The 21,865-nt window shown below is 36.6% G+C and overlaps 2 protein-coding genes across 7 annotated transcripts in view; one reads left to right on the forward strand and one right to left on the reverse strand.

The window, feature by feature from the left end:
- LOC127957234 (uncharacterized) overlaps positions 1-21,865 on the reverse strand; it is a 364,986-nt gene that overhangs the window by 288,235 nt on the left and 54,886 nt on the right. The gene's annotated exons all lie outside the window — the stretch shown is intronic.
- LOC127957237 (endoglin) overlaps positions 1-21,865 on the forward strand; it is a 46,291-nt gene that overhangs the window by 21,738 nt on the left and 2,688 nt on the right. For 2 of the 4 annotated variants that reach the window (XM_052555679.1, XM_052555680.1), the window contains exons 4-13: positions 4,335-4,451; positions 11,391-11,571; positions 11,659-11,824; positions 12,164-12,263; positions 12,991-13,174; positions 13,873-14,030; positions 14,872-15,099; positions 15,198-15,261; positions 21,345-21,452; positions 21,784-21,831. In XM_052555679.1, the coding sequence (XP_052411639.1) occupies positions 4,335-4,451; positions 11,391-11,571; positions 11,659-11,824; positions 12,164-12,263; positions 12,991-13,174; positions 13,873-14,030; positions 14,872-15,099; positions 15,198-15,261; positions 21,345-21,452; positions 21,784-21,831 (1,354 nt within the window). Of the gene's footprint in view, positions 1-4,334; positions 4,452-11,390; positions 11,572-11,658; positions 11,825-12,163; positions 12,264-12,990; positions 13,175-13,872; positions 14,031-14,871; positions 15,100-15,197; positions 15,262-21,344; positions 21,453-21,559; positions 21,640-21,783; positions 21,832-21,865 lie in introns of all 4 variants that reach the window. The other 2 variants (XR_008153741.1, XR_008153740.1) reach the window with 2 other exon arrangements.

The raw sequence follows: 21,865 nt of genomic DNA on the forward strand, positions 1-21,865 counted from the left end.
CCATCCTGTTTGCCAATTTAAAGAGTATTCTCAATCCAGTCCTGAATGACGCACCAGCTACAGGGTACAAAATAATAAAAACACGTTATTGTTACAACATTATTTGTTATATATATGCATATATTATTTCAAACGTGTCCAACACATAAAGAAAGTATTGCTGCATTTTTCTTCTCCTAGAAACATTGTTTATGTTATATATATTTTTATCATGTTTTTGTTAGTAGTGTGCATTATTATCATCAGTTGATTATCATCTCTAAGCCCTCTATTGAATTTTTTTCCAACATTTTTGTGCTTTGAGGAGATGAACACTGTTTTTGTCACACAGCATAATGAATAATAACATTTAAAATCAGTGAAAAAACAGCTCAATTTTACTCCGATACTCAAACTAAACTGCAAATGCTGATATGTGTGTGAACAAAAATAAGATGAAATTCTAATGCGTCTAAGTTTTGATCATTTTTGCAGGCCTTAGAAATTCATTTGTGACACTGGACCACAGAACCAGTCTTAAGTGTCAATTTTTGAAATTTCTACATCATCTGAAAGCTGAATAAGTAAGCAATGCATATTACTAATCAACAATTAAGTTTTGATATATTTACGGTAGGAAATTTACAAAATATCTTCATGGAACGTAATCCTAATATCCTAATGATTTTTGGCATAAAAGAAAAAGCTATAATTTTGACCCATACAATTTTTTTTTGGTTATTGCAAAAAATATACCCAAGCAACTTAAGACTGGTTTGGTGCTCCAGGGTCACATTTATCAAATATAATACAGTAGCTAGGGTTAAAATTGACAGGTCTAAGTTTTAATGTGCATTTCAACTTAATATTAATAGAATATTAGGGATGTGTGTGATTTGTGCACAACTTTAGTTGAGTTTTAAACTGTGTTAGGGCAGTAAAGCAGGAAGCATGAGGTAAACCACAAGCATGACCAGCAGCTGGACTTCCACACCACACTCCAGCGCGTCTGTATGTCTGCAAAACAACAGTGGCACTGCCAGACCAGCACAAATGTTTAGGGTGCGTGATTTCTGCGCTTCCTAATCACAGGAAAAGTGCCTGTGGGAATTTCTGCCTTTTGGATCAGATTGTATCATTTACTCCAGCTATATACTGCTTTACTCCAGCAGATCTCAAACCCACCACTCTGCGCATTCTCTATGTCTTCCTTATTTACCTGGTTGCTACACACCCAATCCTGATCATCAGCTTGTTTAGAAAGAGCTGCGTGAACTGAACCGGATAAAACACTTGTGAAATGTGCATGGAATGAATTGCTGAACTGTGCTTTTCTCTGTGGCTGTAGTTTGAGTGATGCTCTTTCCTATTCACAATCACTCAGCACACTCAAGATTAGTGTAGTATACTAACATTTTCTGAAGTGTGTTGTTTGTCCATCCAGAAGTCATCCTTACAGTGCTATAGTGTTGTGAGTTTGTTGCTAGGGCATTAATAGTGGGTTAATAATGTGTATGAAAATTGATGTATAATGTATACATTTATTGTTTATGAGTATGAACAATTAATTTATGTAAATTTATTTTTAATAAATTCAAAAACATTCAGAATATATATTTTGAGAGTTTTTCTAACATACTGTGTGTTTGTGTGTGTGTGTGTGTTTGTGTGTACCTGTTTTTCTATCCTGGTGGGGACTTAAAGAGCCAGTAAGATGAAAATTCTAAGCTTCCCATCACTGTTTATAAGTCCTGTACAATAGGTTTAAATCCATCCAAGGTTAAAAAACATTGTCATTTTGTCAAAATATCATTTTAAAATTACTTCAATTCTCAGAGATCCCCAAAGGGTTCGCGCAAAGCTGTTCAAAAGATTCAGTTTCCTTAAACCCCACCTTTCAGTAGCATACCGTGTTCTGATTGGTCAACTGACATAGTCAGTTTTGATTGGTTGTTCTGCATACAACTTCACGGTAAACAATGCGTTAGCATCTTTTTGGGGTGAATTATGTCTTATTCCTCTCACCGCGAAGCAAACAGTAAAATAAAAAACTTGAACAGTCTCGCTGCTTTTTCTTCTGTGTGGGTGTATTCAAACCACGCGCTTCAGTTTGAATCTGAATAGCGCGTTCAGCGCGGGGGCATGGTCACATTAGATATAATGAAGGGAGACGTGAAATACGGATTGTTTTCATATGGATTACTTTATCACAGAATATTTACGGCAGCACTTTTTTAGTTTTAAAGTAGACATGCTTCCTATAGATATCTCTCTCATGTCTCTTTGTTGAGTATTCACGGAGTTACACTTCATTTTAATGATGTGTTTGTAAATTAAGATCAGCGCAGACAAAGGCTGCAGACAGCACACATACTGATACGTTCAGGAGAAAACAAACACATAACTTCATAATCATACTTCGCGTTGTGATTCGGAGATGCTCGTTGGTGTAAATAAATTTGGTAATGAACCCTCTTTTATGGCCAAACACTTTGAAAATCCCGCCTTGAACTCACCGAGATTAGAAAAGCAGTCATCAGTGAAATGTTGTGAAACCAACAAAAGGGATTTGTTGTACTGCTCTGGTATTGTGGTAAAAATGAATTTTAGCCATTGGTTCTTCTGATCTTCATTCTTTGGCAGTGAAAATAAAACAAACTTGTCTTTACAATTAAAAACACACTGTCTCCTCGACATGACGCTATCACACCAACTAGAGCGTCTGTGTGTGGGGGGGTGGGGCAGGTCAGAGTTCCGTTTCTCCCAAGACTAGACGGAGATTATTATGCAAAGTGTTCTAGTGACGTACATAGAGATGGGCAAAAGATTTGAAATCTATAACGACTCGTTTCAGCGATTCAGAGTCGACTCCTTACTTTAGAAGCCAATAACTTTATAAATCGTGTACTTTTTGGTTTAATTACTTTGCACATTGTTTACACTGATGGACAGCTACATCATACACTGTAATACAGGTAATTTTTGATTTCCCATCTGTGTGGCTTTTTAAACTTTGAATACACACATGGGGACTCACGGGGACCCGTGTCACAGTGGGGACCTAAATTTTACAAATAAACAAACTCATAAATCATAGGGAATGTTAAATGAATACAAAAGTTTTTTGAAATTCGAAAAATGCAGAAAGATTACTTGAAGAGTTAGGGTTAGGTGTAGGGTGATAATGCCTGTGGAATGCAACCACAAGGATAGCAAACCAGCATGTGTGTTTGTGTGTGTAGAAACCACATTTCAGCAAAAAAAAAAAAAAAAGTTTTTTTTTATTCAATATATGGTTTGTCTGTGCATCAGCACTACATTTTTATTTATTTATTTTAATTATGAAGAGTTAATTTGCAAAAAACAGATAACTCAATTTTTAAGAGTTTTCAAAAATCATGTTTTTTCATTGTGCAATCCAATTAATCTCAGTCAAACTGAAGTTGGGTTATCTTGATTAGGTTAAAAAGTAACTAAAGAATCCAGCTAACTAACACAATAAAACAATAAAATGTGACAACATAATAAAAAACATGATAAAAAATGAAGTTATCTGGTTTTGCTAATTTTGCAAGCTCTCCATATATTAATTGTTACTTGTTTTTATGAATGTAATTTTTTTTTATCATTTTGTGGAATACACACACACAAAGTCACACACTATATAAACACAAACTACATTTCAGGAAGAACAAAAATTGTTATATAATGACAACTCTCAGAATATTTTAGCATGGTAATGGATATGACAATGTTAATATATTTGGTCTTGGCGGAATAGATCTGCTGCTGATGGTTATTGCTGTAGTTGTAGATTATTGCTGTTGCTGCTGCTGCAAGTAAGGAACTTGTTGCTGCCAATACATATGCTGATACAGTGCTTTGAGTATTTAAGACATACTGCTGCACAAATATATAAAATAACCTGTAGCAGTAGCAGATCTATACAGCTGGAGCTGGGGAAGGTGGCTAAAGTGCTAAAGTGCTAGAGTGGATGCTAACCAGCCATTTAAATCTAAAGCTCGTTGGCTGCATATGCAACATGAACCATTCAGCTTGTGCCAAGTGGCTTAATGCTGTGAATATCATCAGTTACGTTAAGAACCCATTAGTCTGTGCCATTTAGACTTGAATTTTTATTTTTCCACTGACATACATTTTATGTTTAATCATTATATATTTAAAACTATAAACATATATATGATATTTTTCATTTATATTGTGAAGATATACTCTGCTGTTTACAACAGAAAGACTATTGGCAATTGATAATAAAATGTTTTGTCAGAAAGAATATTTTTTGTAACATGGTTTCAAACATTAAATTAAAAACTTCCATTCATGTATTTTCACAGGGAGAAGAGAAAATTTCACAACTCTTCTTAACTGCAGCAAACCCATCGGTGGTGATCATCACCTCCAGAAGCAAACTAAACATCATGCTACATGGCAATCCCAAAGTGAACATCTACGTAAGTACCAATGCATTTAGTGTTTTCATTTGTAAATCCCGTCAGACAGAGGTGTAGTGGTAAAAAAAGAGGTGGGTAAACTATAAATTCTGTGGGCCACTGCCTACCGGTGTACGTGTATCCTGATGACATCGCTATAGGCTATCATTTGATCTTACTAGCAAGGGTATCACTGGTTTTCCCTCATATAGGTCACACAATCACTATTCAATTCATACATTAATCTAAGTTCTTGTTAAAGACACTCAAGAAAGAATAATAAGGTTGAAATCTATAAAGTTTACTTGATGACAAAACAGAGAGAACAATAAAAAAAAAAAGAGGAATAGAGAGGGAGGCTTATATCCAGGGGTTCCAATGCAATGCACTTGTACCGAATGATTAGGGATCTGGGATTATTTTCATAGTCGATTAATCTGTTGAATATTTTCTCAATTAATCGGTTAGTTGTTTGGTCTATAATATGTCAGAAAAATGTGGATCAATGTTTCCCCAAAAGCCCAGGAATGGTCCTCAAATGTCTCGTTTTGTCCACAACTCAAAGATATTCAGTTTACTTTCACAGAGGAGAGAAGACACTAGAACATATTCACATTTAACAAGCTGGAATCAAATATTTTTTTAGGGGTTCAAGCACGCAGTGCTGAAACCCTATTGTAATTGTTAGGATTTTTATTATTATTATTATTATTCTTCTGCCCTAGAACTGAACGTGCAGCCCAAACCGTAAGGCCTAGAGACTTGAAACTTGGTCAGATGATAGAGCTCAATTTGGGGAGAACCTATCAAAGTCTCAGCCCAATTGGCCAATAGGGGGCGCTACAGTGATCGAAAATGCGTTTTTGCTAATAGCTCCTAAACCGCTTGTGATAGAGCCAAAAATTTTACATTTCTGGAATCCGTGGGTCATGCGAAATTAAAAACGGTCACTCTGAATTTGGGTCTAGGAGGCCTAGTTTTTTCGCAAACTTGACGTATGTCCAAAACCTACTTTTGCGAACTAGTCCTAGGTTTTTCACCCAATCTGAACCAAACCACTGCAGAAATGTTCTCTGTCCAGTGAATATCAATAATTATCAAAAAAAAGTAGAAATTTCGACTCACTGTCGTATAGGGATGCCAAAATGTTCGAAAGTCGAGGACCAATTTTACGCAACAGGCTATAACTCATGAATGAAATGAGATATCTTAACCAAACTCGGTATACATATCTATGAGCTCAATCTTTGGTCAAATGAAAAAAATTGCACACCTCTGCCACTTGGGGGCGCTATAAAAAGAAAAAACACATAAATGGCTATAACTTGGCAACCGTTGACTCGATCGACTTGAAAATTGGTATGCAGTGTCTTGGTCTGAAGGGGCACAAGTACCTATGAGGACATTTGCATATCTCAAAAAACATGGCTGCCATTGGCCAAACAATTTTAAGCACCTATTTGAAAGGGTTAACGGATGTTGATCGGAACGAAACTCGCTGGGTACGTTCGACTCATGAACCTTAAGGTCTGTAAGAATTTTGAAAGAAATCGGCCACTAGTTGGCGTTAACGAGTTTTATGGCTCTGTAATCACGTGGTGTTTCACATACCAACACAATATGCATATCATTTGATAGATCTCCTCATAATGCACAACTTTGCCTCAAGAACCATTGCTGTCAATCAAATCGTTCAATTGTTATTCACAAATATGTTAAAAACCTACTTTTGCGAACTAGTCCTAGGTTTTTTGTCCAATCGGAACCAAACCACTGCAGAAATATTCTGTGGACTCTCTAGATCAATAATTATTAAAAAAATGTTGAATTTTGTCCTTTGGTTAGCTGTAACAGGGTAATTTAGAAAAAGGGGTGTGGCCAAACATACCCCAAAGCCTATAAAACCTAAAGGAAAACTCAAAACTTTATGAAACTAAGTGAAATCATGTAACAGGTGACTCTTAACAAGCATGCAAAGTTTCATGGAGATCAGACCATAGGTGGCGCTATAACAGTAGAAAAGGTCTCAAAACACAAGATTTATATGGTAAATGGCCTCAAATTGTTTGAAAATGTTCATATATTCACTCAAAAACACTAAATCTTCATATCATATGATAAATCTCCTCATTCTGAACAACTTTGCCTCTGGGACCAATGTTGTCAATAAAGCTGTTAATTAAATATTCAAGATTATTTAAAAAAGTTACTTTGGCATACTTGTGATACGGTTTAAGATGAAAATCAATAAAACCACTGAAGTACAATTCTCTAGACTCTGAAGGTCAATAATTATCAAAAACATGTTGAACAATTGCATTTGTTTAACTATAAACCAGTCATTTCATAATATGTTCTTTTCATAGTGCACACAAAGGCCTATTAATACAATCAGAAAGCCCACAAATTATCAAAACTGTGTAAAATAATGCATAATTTCATTCTAAACAAGCATGCAAAATTTAAGAGAGATTGGGCAAAAAAAAAAATAACACTATAACAGTTATGTTTAAAAACACAGTGTTCTTGGAGTAAATGCAATTTATAACCACTAGATGGCAGCGGAAGACCACTAATGGGCTCATTCAGTAAAGTTGAACAGTACTGTTGAAAGGATTTATGAATTCATGCCAAAACATTAAAAATGAACTGTTATAACATTTTAAATCTCATTGAGTCAATGTTTTCCATTTTGTTCATACAGATATATCAGTTTTTTAAATTTTGCCACATTATGATTACAGTTTAACCTCAAAATGACATCTAAACTCTTAAAAAGAGAAGACTTGCAATAAGTTTATCATCACCTATCACTTATTTCAAATACCTATATCTGCAACAAAATGTTTGTGCATGTATATGTGTGTCTTTGTGTGTGTGTGTGTGTGTGCATATGCTTATAGAGTATTAATATATTAGTCTAATTATTTACTTTCAGTGTGTGTGTCTGTCTGTTAGCCTGTTCTCCATTTTGGATGTGTTTAACTGTCATCCATGCATCCAGGTTGGCTCTGACTACCTCAGAGGCCTTAATGTGCTTGAACCCCGGTAAAATGCTGCTTGCAGCTTTAATTTTACTTTTGTCTTTCATATATTTTATCAATGACACAGACTGCAATGACACAGACAGCTTCATTGCAGAAGGACATTCTTTTTTATGTCCAAGATTAACGATGGCAGGTTGCATGCACAGCTACTAGAAGATTTACATCTGTCAGACAGGTTGCTGACGTCATCAAGCTTAGTTTGAGTCTGCGCGTCAGAAACGGAAAGTGCTAAAAATCGCAAAAAATGTGCTTCACATTGTCTCAGTTGAGTTCCAATGGGGTCGCTGGGTCCATTTCTTTTACTGTCTATGGTTCTGAATCGACAGGTGAGGTCTGAGTCTTTTATTCTTCCTGTCAGTCCCATAGAGACGGGAAGAGAAAAGATTAGTTCATTTTGCTAAACGAGACTCAAAGATCCGAGCCAGTAAAATGATCTGAACTTCCCACTACTACTGGCAACACCGCAAGCAATTGGTCAACACTGACAAGTTCCAGCGCAATATGAAAGACTTCGTCTTTAACAACAAACAACCTATGAAACTAATAATGAACAATATGAAACGAAAACGACATAAGCTTCATTTAAAATGTCATAGGAACTGTAGGCTATTTAGAGGTGGATAAACTCAATTTAGAGGTGAATAAACGCACTTTGGAGGTGGGTAAACGATATTTCAGAATTTTGGGAGGTGTGTAAACGGCATTTACGTGCGTTTAGCCCTCACTACATCCCTGCCGCCAGAGTTTGCTAAAAATAACACATGTTGCACATGCAAAGGATTCATCCAGATCTACATTTGTTGATGAGCTGCCAGCAAAATGCCTCTTGCATCCACATCTTTATATTTAACAGTGGAACAAATGGTGTGTCGCATGGGAGCCGTTGGCAGGTGTCTGACAATAAAAGCAGCTACAGCTGCACACTTTCAGCACTGTTTTGAGAGGCAATTAACCTTGTTTGTTTAGCCCATGTCCCCATGAGAATTTGCAAACAGACTTAACTAGTGTCGAATATGGATGTGCCAGAGCTCTTGAAACAAAACAGCCCAGTATGACACAAGCAGTGCTGCTCCATGATTTGTTTTCTTCAATTTGTTCTTTCCACCGCTGAACCTGGTTAACCTTTATTAGATTGCTGTGGAACAATGCGCATTGGAATTGCAGTGCAAACTGAAAGGGAGCTTTCTGTTTCCTTTCAAGGAGGGGAAATTCAGCTCCGCCTCAATCCAGGACATGAGATATAAAAAATGCAGTGTGTTATGATGGGAGAATCTGATGGCCTGGAGAAGACATGCAATGTCTTGAGTTTGGAGAAACAGCACGTGTTGTTCTTGTTCTTATCAATAGATGTGGGCAGGCCAGGCAGAAAAACACTCCCGACCATTTCCAACACCAGCCTGAATCCACCACAACCTGTTCGCTCGGCATCTGAAACAACTCGACTGGCAGAGAACTAAGTCTGCCTTATGGAGTAGATTGTACTATTTACATTCATAGAATATCAACAGTGCTTTTAAATGTTTAAATAAAGGGATAGTTCACCCAAAAAAGAAAATTCTGTCATTTATTACTCACTCTCATGTCCAGGGCCTAAAATTAGAACTCGCCAAGTGCCAAATGCGAGTAAAAATCGTCATTGCAATGTTTTGAGAACAACAGCCAGTTTTAAAGAGATTCACTGCTGATGTAATCGAATAAAATAATCTTTTCTATACTTTACTAGAGCGAATCAAATAATAGCATACAAATTTCCTGATAAGTTTAGAGCAGTGTGATGGCTAGCTTGTCCCTCAACATGGTTCTAATAACTTTTACCTGCTTTATTAACTTTTCCATTCTTTATTCTTCATAACCTGGCACTGTGTCTACACCGCCCGCGACCGGCTGCGACGTGACAAAAAAATAGCACCCACTAAAATCAGTTATGCTGTCTACACTGGATGCGGCGCTGCATGACATGACATGACAAATCCCTGACAGTACACTGCTGCTGTGTTATTGTTATGACATACTGACAACAAGTTCACAAATTATTTTTAACGTTTTTTTTTTTTTTTTGTCGCGTTTGGTGTAAGAATGTGGTGACACATACCTAAGGTTACGCCGGAACGGAAACATAATGAGCAAACATCAGAACGTCATGACAGTTTTCTGTGTTTAATGAGAGATTATGGTGTTTCACAAGAGAAACTGGATTGTATTTGATACTCTTTTTTTTTTCTATTGATTTGTGGGTAAAGTGTGACCTCATGGTCTATTCTGGAGATCCATCATCACATCACACATTTCTGATTGTTTCATTGGAGTCGTTTCTTCATTTTGGTTGCTCGCTGTCAAGCTGCTTCCTGAAGTTTTGATGCCACACATCACTCATTCCAATCCAAGACAAATGACCAAAAATCTACGGACCATCCTTATTGTATACATGCCTTCCTATCTCTTGGGCTGCACGTAGTCAAATGATATTCATGTATACTATATACTGATGTATACTGAAACTTTAATTTCTGACATAAATTGACCAGGTAGCTTGTCTATTTTTTCCTGTCTACAATAATAAGTCTAAAATGAAGGCAAAAACTGCAGGTTTTACTGAGGCTGTTTTTCCACTGATTCAAGACTTGTCATCAAAAAGACCCATTACCACATTTAAGTTGCTATATAAAGCTTGAATTTCCATTAAAATAACTGATGATATAAAATCACTCATAGCCTGATATGATATTTTGATCAGTGCTCAGCATTTCAGCACACTTTGAAGGTGACCTATTTCTTGCACGGAAGGTTCATTATAATTACGATTTGAAAAGCTGTGAGCAATGGTAAAGGTACAGCTGTCCTAGAATTTGTGTCTGTATAATATAGAGCTCTGGTTATAAATCATTCTTCATAAATATAGCAAGGTTGTTGCTTTTGCGTCATATATGTTTGTTTGTTTATATTCTGATTTCCATATCAGCTATTCTTATTCCATTGTTTTACTGTACTGTGCACATATTATGCTGTGATTATGCTACACACACACACACACACACACAAATAAAGACGTTTCTTCTGCCCACTAGGACTGTATTTATTTAATAAAAAATACAGTTAATTGTTTTAACACACACATGTAATATATATATATATATATATATATATATATATATATATATATATATATATATATATATATATATATATATATATATATATTAGAAATTAAATTATTTGTTTTTTTTGTATAAATATATGTAATTTATTGCTGTGATCAAAACTGAATTCAACATTACAGTCTTCAGTGTCACATGATCCTTCAGGAATCATTCTAAATTATGCTGATTTGCTGCTTAAGGATAATTTCTAAATGTTATCTAGGTAAAAGCAGTTGTGCTTACAAATATTTGAGTTGAAACGGTGATCCACTTTATTTTTCAGGATTCTTTGATGAATAGAGCAGCATTTATTTGAAATAGAAATCGTTTTAACATTATACATTTCTTTACTGTCCCTTTTGATTAATTTGATGAAACCTGGATGAATAAAAGTATTACATTCTTTAATAAAAATAAATAAATAAATAAATAGACCCCAAATATTTGAACGGTATATAGTCACAATAGATATTATTCAGAAATATGTTTATTCAGCCTTGATGAGCAGAAGAGTCTTCTTTGATATATTTTGAAATCTTTTTTTTTTTATTTTCGTCAAAAGTCAGACACTGCCATCTAGGATCTCTGCAAGAAACTGCCTGATTGTAAATAACAGGCTTTAAACACTAGTGCAGATATTGCTTTTCTGTGTTGTCTGCAAACAGAATTGTCCTTCTAGTTCCAGGCCTGCATGTGAAGACTGAAGTTGATTCTCCTGACGTGGTATTATATTGTCTCTTATTCTAAAATCAAACTAATTTCCGTCCATCTTACAGGTAACAAACAACACTTCAATAAGTTTTTCCCAGCCAGTTGGAGGACCTCCACAAACACACATTGCCACATTCATAGACAGCGATTCTGAAGTTCTGAAATGGGCTGTAGAGACATTTGGTGGAGTGACGTCCTTCACCACAGCACGAGATCCCGAGAGCATCACTTTCACCGGGATTAAAGGTAAGATCACGCTCCGCATCTTTCTATTCGCCTCTTAAGATGAGTACATTATCAGTGATCTGGTCATTTGTGAAACACTCTTTTCAGCTGCACAGCGACCATCAACGTGTGTCCTGCAGCTGGAAACACCAGCAGATAAACGGTTCATTGATCTGAAGCTGAAATCTGAATCTGATGAGCTCAAATCATGTTACGAAAAGCCTTCTGAGGAACCACTGCACGTGATCAATATTCCTGATGACATCAAAATACGGTAAATGGAACCTTGCAACTTCCCAATAGAAATGGGATACAGAAACCATTTATTTCTGTATCACTCTTGATTGGTCCAAAATGCAGCTTGTACTCTGACTGGGACAGTGTTTCACTTCTTCTGGTGTCTTTACTCATTATCTGTACAGTACAGAATTGAAGTTGAGGTTTTTATTTGTTTATTTTTTTTTTATCTCTCCTCTGTTGTCATTGCGTCCCTCACATCTTCTAATTATAATCTCTTCTGTGTGAAGTTTAAGATTGAAATGTGATCACCCCATTTTTTTAAAACTCTGGTCATGAATTAACATTGCATTAATGTGCCTTTTTTTCTTTTCAGGAATGTTTCTTTGCATATATCATCCATGTCTAAATTGTTCCTGAGAGGTCCAACAGGCACTGAGTGGATCATCAATGACGCTAAAGTAAACAAATTTGTGGTGAGATGACATGCCTATTTCCACCCCAGAATACAAATATAAAAGGGGACTTTTTTATCTGACATAAAAAAAAAAACAATCTTGTTATTGCAATCCATAGAGTATTCTGTCATAAATCATAAGTGAGAAAATCCATAGTGCAAGTTAACTCGGAACACTAACTTTACATAACTCGCATTTATAAGTTGCATAATGAAATTCTGACTTATACATCTCACAATTCTGAAAACTTTCTCATCCCAATTTTGAGTTCACATCATGCAGTTAATACTTATCTTTTTTTTTTTTTTTTTTTTTACAAATCCTGAATAAATATCCAAACTGAGAATTTATAACTTGAAATTTACATGTTTACATCTTGCAATCAATACTTTGCAGTTGCGAAACATAAACTTACAATTCTGAGAAAAAAACCCCAAATTGTCAGTTTATACCCCACAATTATGATTTTATATCTTGGAACTCTGGCTTTTTTTGGCATCTGGTTTTTTACATCTCACAATTATGACTTTTTTTTTCTCATAAGTCTGAGTTGTGTATGTAAACTTACAATTTCAAAAAAAAAAAGTAAGAATTGAGAGATAATGACTTTATATTTTTATTCCATTGCGTAAATAAGCGTCCACATTTTCACGACCTTAAATCATCATCAAAATAAGTGCTTATTACTAACAAATTAAATAACAAGGATTCTGTATAACTAGTTTTTTTGGTTTCTCTCTTACAGACGAACAATCATATAACCTTAAATGGGTTTAGTGTGCCAGCGATGTTTACGATCTCTGATGACCCTGGAGAAATCAAGAAGGAGGTGTTGTTGCGCTACAACAGCACCATCACCAGCTACTCTGAGATCCGTCTCAATGTGACATACATCCAGCTGAGGATCATGGACAGCACTAGCTCCCCGGGTAATGTGTTGCGGATCTTCTTTCTCTCTCATTAGCCTGGACATTAGGTTTGGTCAGGAATCAGATATACGTGTGTTTCATTTTATTATCAACTTTTTTTTTTTTTTGGAAGAAGAAGAAGAAATCATAACAGATACAAGTTGATTGTTTTCATGCAGTATAGAGCTATGAAATTAATGTGGAGGATAGTTCAGTTCATGTGATCTGGGAATGTCTTAGTTCACTTTGAGTCTTTTCTCTGTAGAACATCAAAGGCAAAGCAACTAAAGCAAAAACCTCCATTTTGCTCTCTGCATAATCTAATTTCTATCTAAAAGAGAAACAGCTGAGATATTACATATTTAATCTCATTTGAGGTCCTTCTTTCAAGAGGATTCTCTACTCTTCCAGTAAAACCAGTGCCTGAGTTTCCTCATGGGATGCTCAAAAGCATTTACAGTCAATCTGTTGAATTCTTATTAACATGCATGAAAACATATGCTTGTTAAATTCCTCCGGTCGTCTATAAGACCTGGCAGACAAACACGTGCCACTCAATTGTTCCTGATGTGCACTGATTCCATAAAAATTAGTTTACATCGTTTGTAGCCTCAAGCTGCAGAAACCTTGCTTTTCAACTATGGAAAGGTGTTGCATTTGCGTTACGTTTACGAGGTGTGAACTTTTATTAAATGTATTATTGTTTGTCTGTTGTCCAGTTGTTTCACCTGTAGTATCAGCAGAAGTGGAGCACACCACACGAGCACCCAGTTCTTTTCCGGTTCCTCTTCAGATGCAGCTGTTCTCATCTCCAGACTACAGGTTGCCTCTGGATCCCAGCAGCAGAGATCAGAGTGACAAGGGGTTCTATGCGGAGGTATATGATTCTCAGGGCTCATATACTGTAGTCTACATTTATTGTAATTATTCTGTGGAGATTTCTGAAGGACCCAATTTGCAGCTTTCAGTAACAGGCATGTAATCAGGTACGAACAAAATAATATTTTATAATAGTTTTCAAATTGACATTATAAACAACCCAAACTCGCAGCGTTTGCAGAGATGATATCAGTAATGAAATCATACTTTTGTTTGGCTGATGAGTCACTTTTATATTGAAATCCCTTTTTTTTTTTTTTTTTTTACTTCTTCATCTGCGTAGTAGGATTTGCTGAATCAAGAAGTGCTTCCAAAAGTATTAAACTGTTTATTGCCTATCATGGTCATTTTCATATTATCTATTTCTAATTTAATAATAAATAATAAATATAATAAGTAATAAATATTACTTACTGTCTTTATACCAAATACAGTGAAATAATGTATATCAGCTTTATATCAACAACTGCAACCAGTCAACGTTCTACATTAGTCAACGATTAACTGGCCATATAATGGGATTAAATGAGCTGTCCACAGAATTTCTGAAACATCTATTTCTTATCATATTCACTCACAATAGTCTAAAAACAGATATAAACTAATCACAATAATATCAAATGGGCAAATATTGTCCAGATAACCTTATATTTACACAATTCATGTGGCTCACACATACTTCAGAAGTACTGAATTACAGAAAAATCCTGTCCATCCAATAGATTGTGCTGAGTGGTATCATGGCAAACACCATAGAAAATGATTGAGGTTCTGATATGCCACAATACAAATGCAAACACCTGCAAAAACCTAAAACATTTATTTTGTATCTATACCAGATCTCAATTGAGAGCCTCGGAGAAGAAATGTTTGGGATTTTCTCCAGCATTAAGGTCAGCAGCTGTAGGGTTCGCTCCATGCCAGTGGTGACGAAAATATCGTTCGAAGAGGAGCCATGCAACATCAAGAACTGTCCTAAGAGACTCTCCTTCAAGATGCTTCAGGACCTGCCATCCAGTTCGTGGGACCTCGAATGTGCAGTAAAACTTTGTCGCGAAAGTAGAAATGTTAGTGGAGTTCTGTTTTTCAGACACTTTAAAACACTCATTGCAAAGCCCATATTACACAATCATCTCTTGTATTTTTTTTTTTTTTTTGATTTTAGTTTTGTACACCCGAAATTCAAGTCAAGAGGAGCTTGCAGGTCAAGCCATATATCTCGACACAAAGTGAGTACAAGCTAATTTCAAGCTGCCTATCAACAAAATTTAGTCAAAATAAAAAATAAATCACTGCAGTATGGTGTTTTCTATCTTTAAATCAAATACAATGATATCGTACATACAGTATCAGCTTTATATCAACATCTGCTAAAAAAAAAAGAGTTCTAAAAAAAATTCTACAGAATTTCTGAAACATATTAACTGATATGAAATGTGTATGTAATCATCACTCAAAATAGTCTGAAAGCAGCTATCAAATAATGACAATGTAATGTAATGACAATAAAAATAATGAAAATAATACAATTCTCAAGTATTGTCCAGATAATCATCACTTATTGTGCTAATTACAGTAATAAACCATTCAAAAGGTTCAACATCCTTAACACACTTTCATAAAGCTGTTATGAGTTTTCCCCTGTGTGCTCCCACAGTCTGTGTAAAATGCCAATGATAAATTTACAAACTTGGATGAGATGGCCAGAAACCTTTATCTCGTTGGGTCATCTTTGTGCGTCAGCTGCCACAAAATGATTTATCAGATATTCAGGAAACTTGTGATACCCTTTAACCTTGAACCCTGTGATGCTGGATAACATTTTAGTCCTAATTTGGAAACACACAGGAAATAAATCCTCCCATTTGAAACACCATTCAGCAGTGTTCATTTCAGATCACAACAATGGGATGACACGCCATTGTCCCAGATTCCAACTACTCCCATTTTGCCTCAGCAAATTTTGTGCTATTCTGGTAATGCTGGAGCCTGTGTCACCCGCCCCCACCTCCGGCTGACGTCATCAGTCGACATGTAGATGAGGTCAGGATATGAGGATGAGGACGACGGGAAAGGGGTGTTTATAGAAAGGACTGCTTGTTGACCTTGTGGCCGCAATCAGAAATAATGAGCCAGTGGGGGATTTATTGTGTCCGAGGTCTGGTATGCTCAGCCTTTCTGAACATGGAGCCTGGGTCTCCATTGTCAGCCGCACACAAAGAATGGAAGATGTTGTTCTTTAAAAGGAAAGAGGGTCCCCGGGAAGATGAGTCAAGAACAAAGTCTTGCATTCCTCACTTCCGGCCACAGTGAAGGCCTACTGCACTCTGCACAAACACTGACACAGGGTCATGTTTCTGCAGGATACTACGTGCTTCGATCAGTCTCCATCCATGTTGTTTTTTTCCTCCACTGTTGTCCCTTTGGGACAATAGACAAGGGCTTCTGCAGTTTGGTGTGATTCTTGATGTTGACTTTTCTTTGAATGTGTTTTCCCTGCAAGGCATCTCTGAAAGTCCAGAGATCAGCACTGAGACATGGTCAGTTTGAAAACTCTGAGTAGAAAACAGGTCGTAGGATCTGTTAACATACGCCTGTGTTGTAAAGTATTCAGGCCCTTGGGCTGTCCTTCCTTTTTGAGGGGATGAAGTTCATCCCCTCCTGACCACCTTCTTGGCTGTTTCCTGCCTCTGTTTGTTCAGCTTAGATTTTCTGACCAAACATACAAATAAAAGCCGATATTTTGTGGAAACTCTGCTGTTGACTTGGAGAATGGACATAAAACAGACCCTTCCGTCAAGCCTCTTGGGAACCATTATCTGTGCAGCCAAGGTGTTTTTGGTAAACATGCATGTCTTTGCAAAGGTGCTCGGCCATTAGCAAACACCTCGCTATCAAAGATTGCGATTAAACAGACACGCACAACTTAAGGAAAAACAAGCAGCTGCCATTGACCTTTCTGTTTCCCGTCATTGTCATGGAGAGGAAGATGAGTGTGTGTGTGTGTGTAGAGCGGCATATATGAATACCAGGACATGAAGGTCATATGGTGGAGATGTAAACAGAGAGGATGCAGAATGGACGCGTCAGGAGACAAATGATGAGCCTTTGACCCACTCGCAGACACTGTTGTCTCACTGATGCACTTGAGGACCGCTGTTGTGTCTGTGTTTGCTCCAATTTTGACATGAGCATCCTGAGCTTTGTGTTAAATAACCTTTGAAAAGTTATGCCCTTGATTTCATCCAGTGTTGACAAGTAACTAAGTAGTGATGCTACTAGCTCAGCTACATCTGTTAGTGTGAAGAATTAGTGCTGAAAAGGTGTGGACAGTTTTGCACCTGACCTTGATGAATATGCATTTGAAGGAATTTCACTTTCAGATGCGAAATGAATGGGAGTGGAGTAGGGATGCTCATATTGACCGTTTAACCGTTAACCGAAAGTAAACATTTTGACCGATTAATACTATCAGTTAAACGGTTTAAAACGTTTTTTTAAGGTTTTTTTTGTTTTGTTTTTTTTGCTGCATGGTTTAAAAATAAAATAGCCTACTATATAGCTTATATTTATTAACTCACGGAGCGCGTCGGCACCCGAGCAAGGGAAGCAAAATGAAGCGAGCGAAAAGAAGCACTGTGTGGGATCATTTTAACAGAAAGGGCGACAATGTTACCTGTAAATGATGCGGCGCTGTATTAAAATACAGCAGTAGCACAAGTACGATTTACGAAGCAAACACCCACGCGCTTCGAGTGATGAAGGGCAACAAACACTGCCCTCCATGTTATCAGGGAGAAGATGCGATGCACGGCGATCTGAGGAGATAACGCACTGATTATCCAGAAGCAGATGTTGACATCCATCTATATGAGAGATGATCCTCCTTCTCTGGATATTAATCCTCTTGACTGGTGGAAAGCAAATGAAAGGCGCTTCCCGAAGCTGGCCACTAGCGAGACGTTACCAGTGTATTCCCGGTACAACTGTCCCATCGGAGAGGGTGTTTTCTGCCGCGGGTCTAACTGTCAAAAGGCTGCGCTCCAGACTGACCCCACATCACATTGATATGTTGCTTTTTTTAAATAAAAATTAGACAAGGAGTTGAGGTAGGGCTGCTATTTTTATTTAACGATAAATCTTAGTCTAACGAAAAAAATTCCCGGTTTTTGAAAGCTTCATTCAAACGGATTCAGTGTTTTCTTTTTAATCTTAATTTGTTAATTATTTAAGTTTAAAAAATATATTTAGTGTAGGTCTATTGTGTTTTTTATTTGTAAATTTTTTATTCTATTTTTCTCACTGTCAGAAATGCTGCAGGTTCGTGGACATTTTAACTGAAACCGGTTCTGTATGCTGCTGCTGTTTGCACGTTAAAATAAACCCTTTTATATATAAAAATTTTTTTGTATTTTTTTAAAGGGTCACAGATACGCGTCAATTTTATTTGTATTTAATGCCAATTCAATATTATAATCTTATCAGTTAACGGTTAATAATCGATTAACGAGCGGCGGTTGTCGGTCAGGAAAATTAATCGAAATGAGCATCCCTAGAGTGGAGTATTAAAAATAGGGCTTTGAATCTTTGAGTAACAAATGTCAAATACAATAATTTTATGTATGTATTATTATTTTCTTATCTTTTACTTTGAATTTGCAATAAGATATTAAATACACAGCTGGACCATAGCTGCAGATATAGCCTGGCACTTTTTAAGTTCTTTGAACATGAGATCAGTTCTCTTTCAGTGCTAAAACTTCTTTACCTCATTTTCATAAAATAAAATGCTATAGTATTTCACTTTTCCTCCCATCGGCGAATTATGGTTCTGAAAGAAAATGCGCCCCATGTTGGTTAGCTTTGGCAACAATGCGACTTTCATGCATCCGATTATCAGATGAGCCTCATGCTCTTATTCCAAGGTTGTTGTTAATGCAATGGTTATTTTAACAGTTTCCTTCATACATTAATTTGAACGACATTGTTAAAACACATTTATCATGCAATGAAACATCTCGGTTACATATGGTAACCCTCTTTCCCTGAAGGAGGGAACGGAAACGCCACGTCGGTGACTGACGAAAATGGGATATCGCTTCGATAGACCAATCTACTTCGATTGTAAACTAAACGAACCAATGCACATTGGCATGCAATTATTGCATCCAGCTGCCGCTAATCACAGCACGATATAAAAAAAATGTGTCAGTGAGACAAAGTGCATGCGCAATCCTGTGACCATCACAGGCGGTAAATAGTGAAGTGCGTGAAGGAGAGATGCGAGCCATGAACACTGTTCAAGGTCCCCATTAGTTTGTGCTAGTATTAATTTATATGTATATATTTTGAAAGCATTGAATCACTATAGAAGTTCTTAGCGTTTTAAATCGATTACTGTCTGAAATCAGCGATTCACGATTCAAAAATCTGTATTTCAAGATGGATACATTGCATCGTCAGGGTTTGTTGTCGATGAATCGAGAAAATTAGTGAATTGTTACATCACACTATGAGATTTTCTATTGTTTGTGCTTGTCAAATTACTGGTATCTGGGTATTATTTAATAGCCAAAAAGCATATGTTTAACGATTTTGCACTTGAAATGCCTACAATTATTGTTGCTAAAGGAGGCACTGCAGAGAGCAGAGAGCGTACTAATTCACATATTAATTTATTTGGAATGCCGGAAGAACATATTTTCCTAACATATCGTTTGCCAAGCCATGCTATTTTTACTTTGCTTCAGGAAATAAAAGACGACCTGGAACTCTCAACTAGGAGTCACGCAATACCAGGTCTACCAAAACTTCTTGCAACCCCTTCATATTTTTGGCCTCCAGTTCTTTTCAATGTACTATGGCTTCTTTATTTGTGACTACACTAATTTGTGCGGCACTTGGTATATTGTGTTGGTCAATATGTAAATGATGTTGCAGCTGTGTTCTTTAATTTGCGCGTTATTAGTAAATAACCCACATAAATTTCCATGCCCATCTGTGCTGTTTTGGAATTGTGATCTTGTGTTAATTTTTCTTGTTTAGTAAAACTGGCCTTAAATTTGTCTTTACACAGCCAAGTTAAGAATCGTAATAGCAAGGCTAAATTGTATGCTCTAAAGCACATCAGTCCCTAGTATCAAAGTAATTTATATATAAAGGTCCCCCCCCCCCCCCCCCCCGAAAAAAACTACATTAGCTTTAAAACCCAATAAACAGGGCAACAATTAAATGCTCAAAGTGACGTTTTTTTTTATCTACTTTTTATACTTAATATTTTTTTCAACTTTTGAGTTGTGTAATGTGTTATGATAGTTTTATGAGATCTCTTTCATCCCTCTTGCAGAATATATTTCACTAGTTGAGCTAAGATGAAATAAAAATTTCACCATAATAAGAACACTTTAATTTTAAGCATCCTATAAGGGTTTAATTTATAAATAAATTATCAGTAACAAATGTCTTGCTGAGAAACATGCAAATGACCAATCTTCAGTGTGTGCAGCTTTGATCTGCTCAGAATATTCAGATCAGTTTTGCAATAGAATGTAATGTAAATGCATTAAAATGTTTATTACATTTATATTAATAAACATATTTAACTGCATGGGTTTAAGGATTTTGACAGCCTTGAGATATACTGTAAACCCGGGCTCTTCAACTCCAGTGCTGGAGGGCTGGTGTCTTGCTGAGTTTAACTCTGATCTTAACCAAACACACCCACACAAGCTAATAAAGATGTTCAGAGTTGCTAGAAAATCACAGAAATCTTGGCAAGTTAAATTGGGATTAGAACCTCAGTCTGCAGAACACGGTCAATTAGGACTTGAGTTAAGGAGCGCTGCTCTAGGGGATGGTTTTCTGTAAAGTGTGTATTGGGAAAAGTACCATATTAATACAGCTGACTTAACCTGATGATCCCGATAACTTTCTTGTAGTTCGATGGAAGCTTTTAGTGTAGCTAGCTACTTTTAAGGTAGCTTCTTTTCTACTCTTTCTACTCTTTGTAATGACTAGCTTGTAGCTTGACAAACTACAGATACACACTACCTTCCCCAAAACTGATGTCATCTAATGTTAACTGGCATACTGTGCCAGTGGAAGACTGATGTCAAAATTAAGTAGAACTAAGTCTGGGGGTATAATTCTCACTTTCTCACCCAAGTCCCGGACGAGCCCCCAATTTCTTACTGCTGCAGTCTGACCTAGTTATCACTTTCAGCTGAACCATGGGGAAACTCACTTAACAATTGTCTTTCACTGAATGAGGGAAAGCAATGGCTTCTGTATTGAATATTTGCTGTGTTTTCAGATCCGTGTTTTGAGTTCGGACTCTTGGCTGTTCTGGGAATCGCATTCGGAGGATTTCTGATTGGAGTTCTCCTCACCGGTGCTTTATGGTTCATTAAGATACGAACAGGTGAGTTATAGACATTTGGAATGAGTTATGGTTAGCGGAGCTTATGATTTATTAAAATACTCAAGCGTGAGAAGATGTGTTTGGTAGAGTTTTCTCTGCTTCTTTAGCTTATGAGGGAAGATGTGGAGAGAGCAGCTCTAACAAGCCTCGTGATGATTTCCCACTAGAAATAAGATGAAGCAGTTAAGTAAGGCCGCTGCCGCAGTACCTCCAGACTGATGAACTGTTCTTGTCTTGAAGGGACTTTTCGGCATGTTCTGAATATAAGTGATCCATTTATGAGTTTATGATATATGATAATGTCCTGATCTCATGTGTGCATGTGTTTCAGGGCATCCTATGGCTCTGGGAATGAGATCAACGGCAGCTGAGCTCTCAGGTAAACTGAACTCTAAATGAGTCAATCTTTTCCT

Source organism: Carassius gibelio, chromosome B5 (assembly GCF_023724105.1).
Source record: "Carassius gibelio isolate Cgi1373 ecotype wild population from Czech Republic chromosome B5, carGib1.2-hapl.c, whole genome shotgun sequence".
In the NCBI taxonomy this organism is placed as follows: domain Eukaryota; kingdom Metazoa; phylum Chordata; class Actinopteri; order Cypriniformes; family Cyprinidae; genus Carassius; species Carassius gibelio.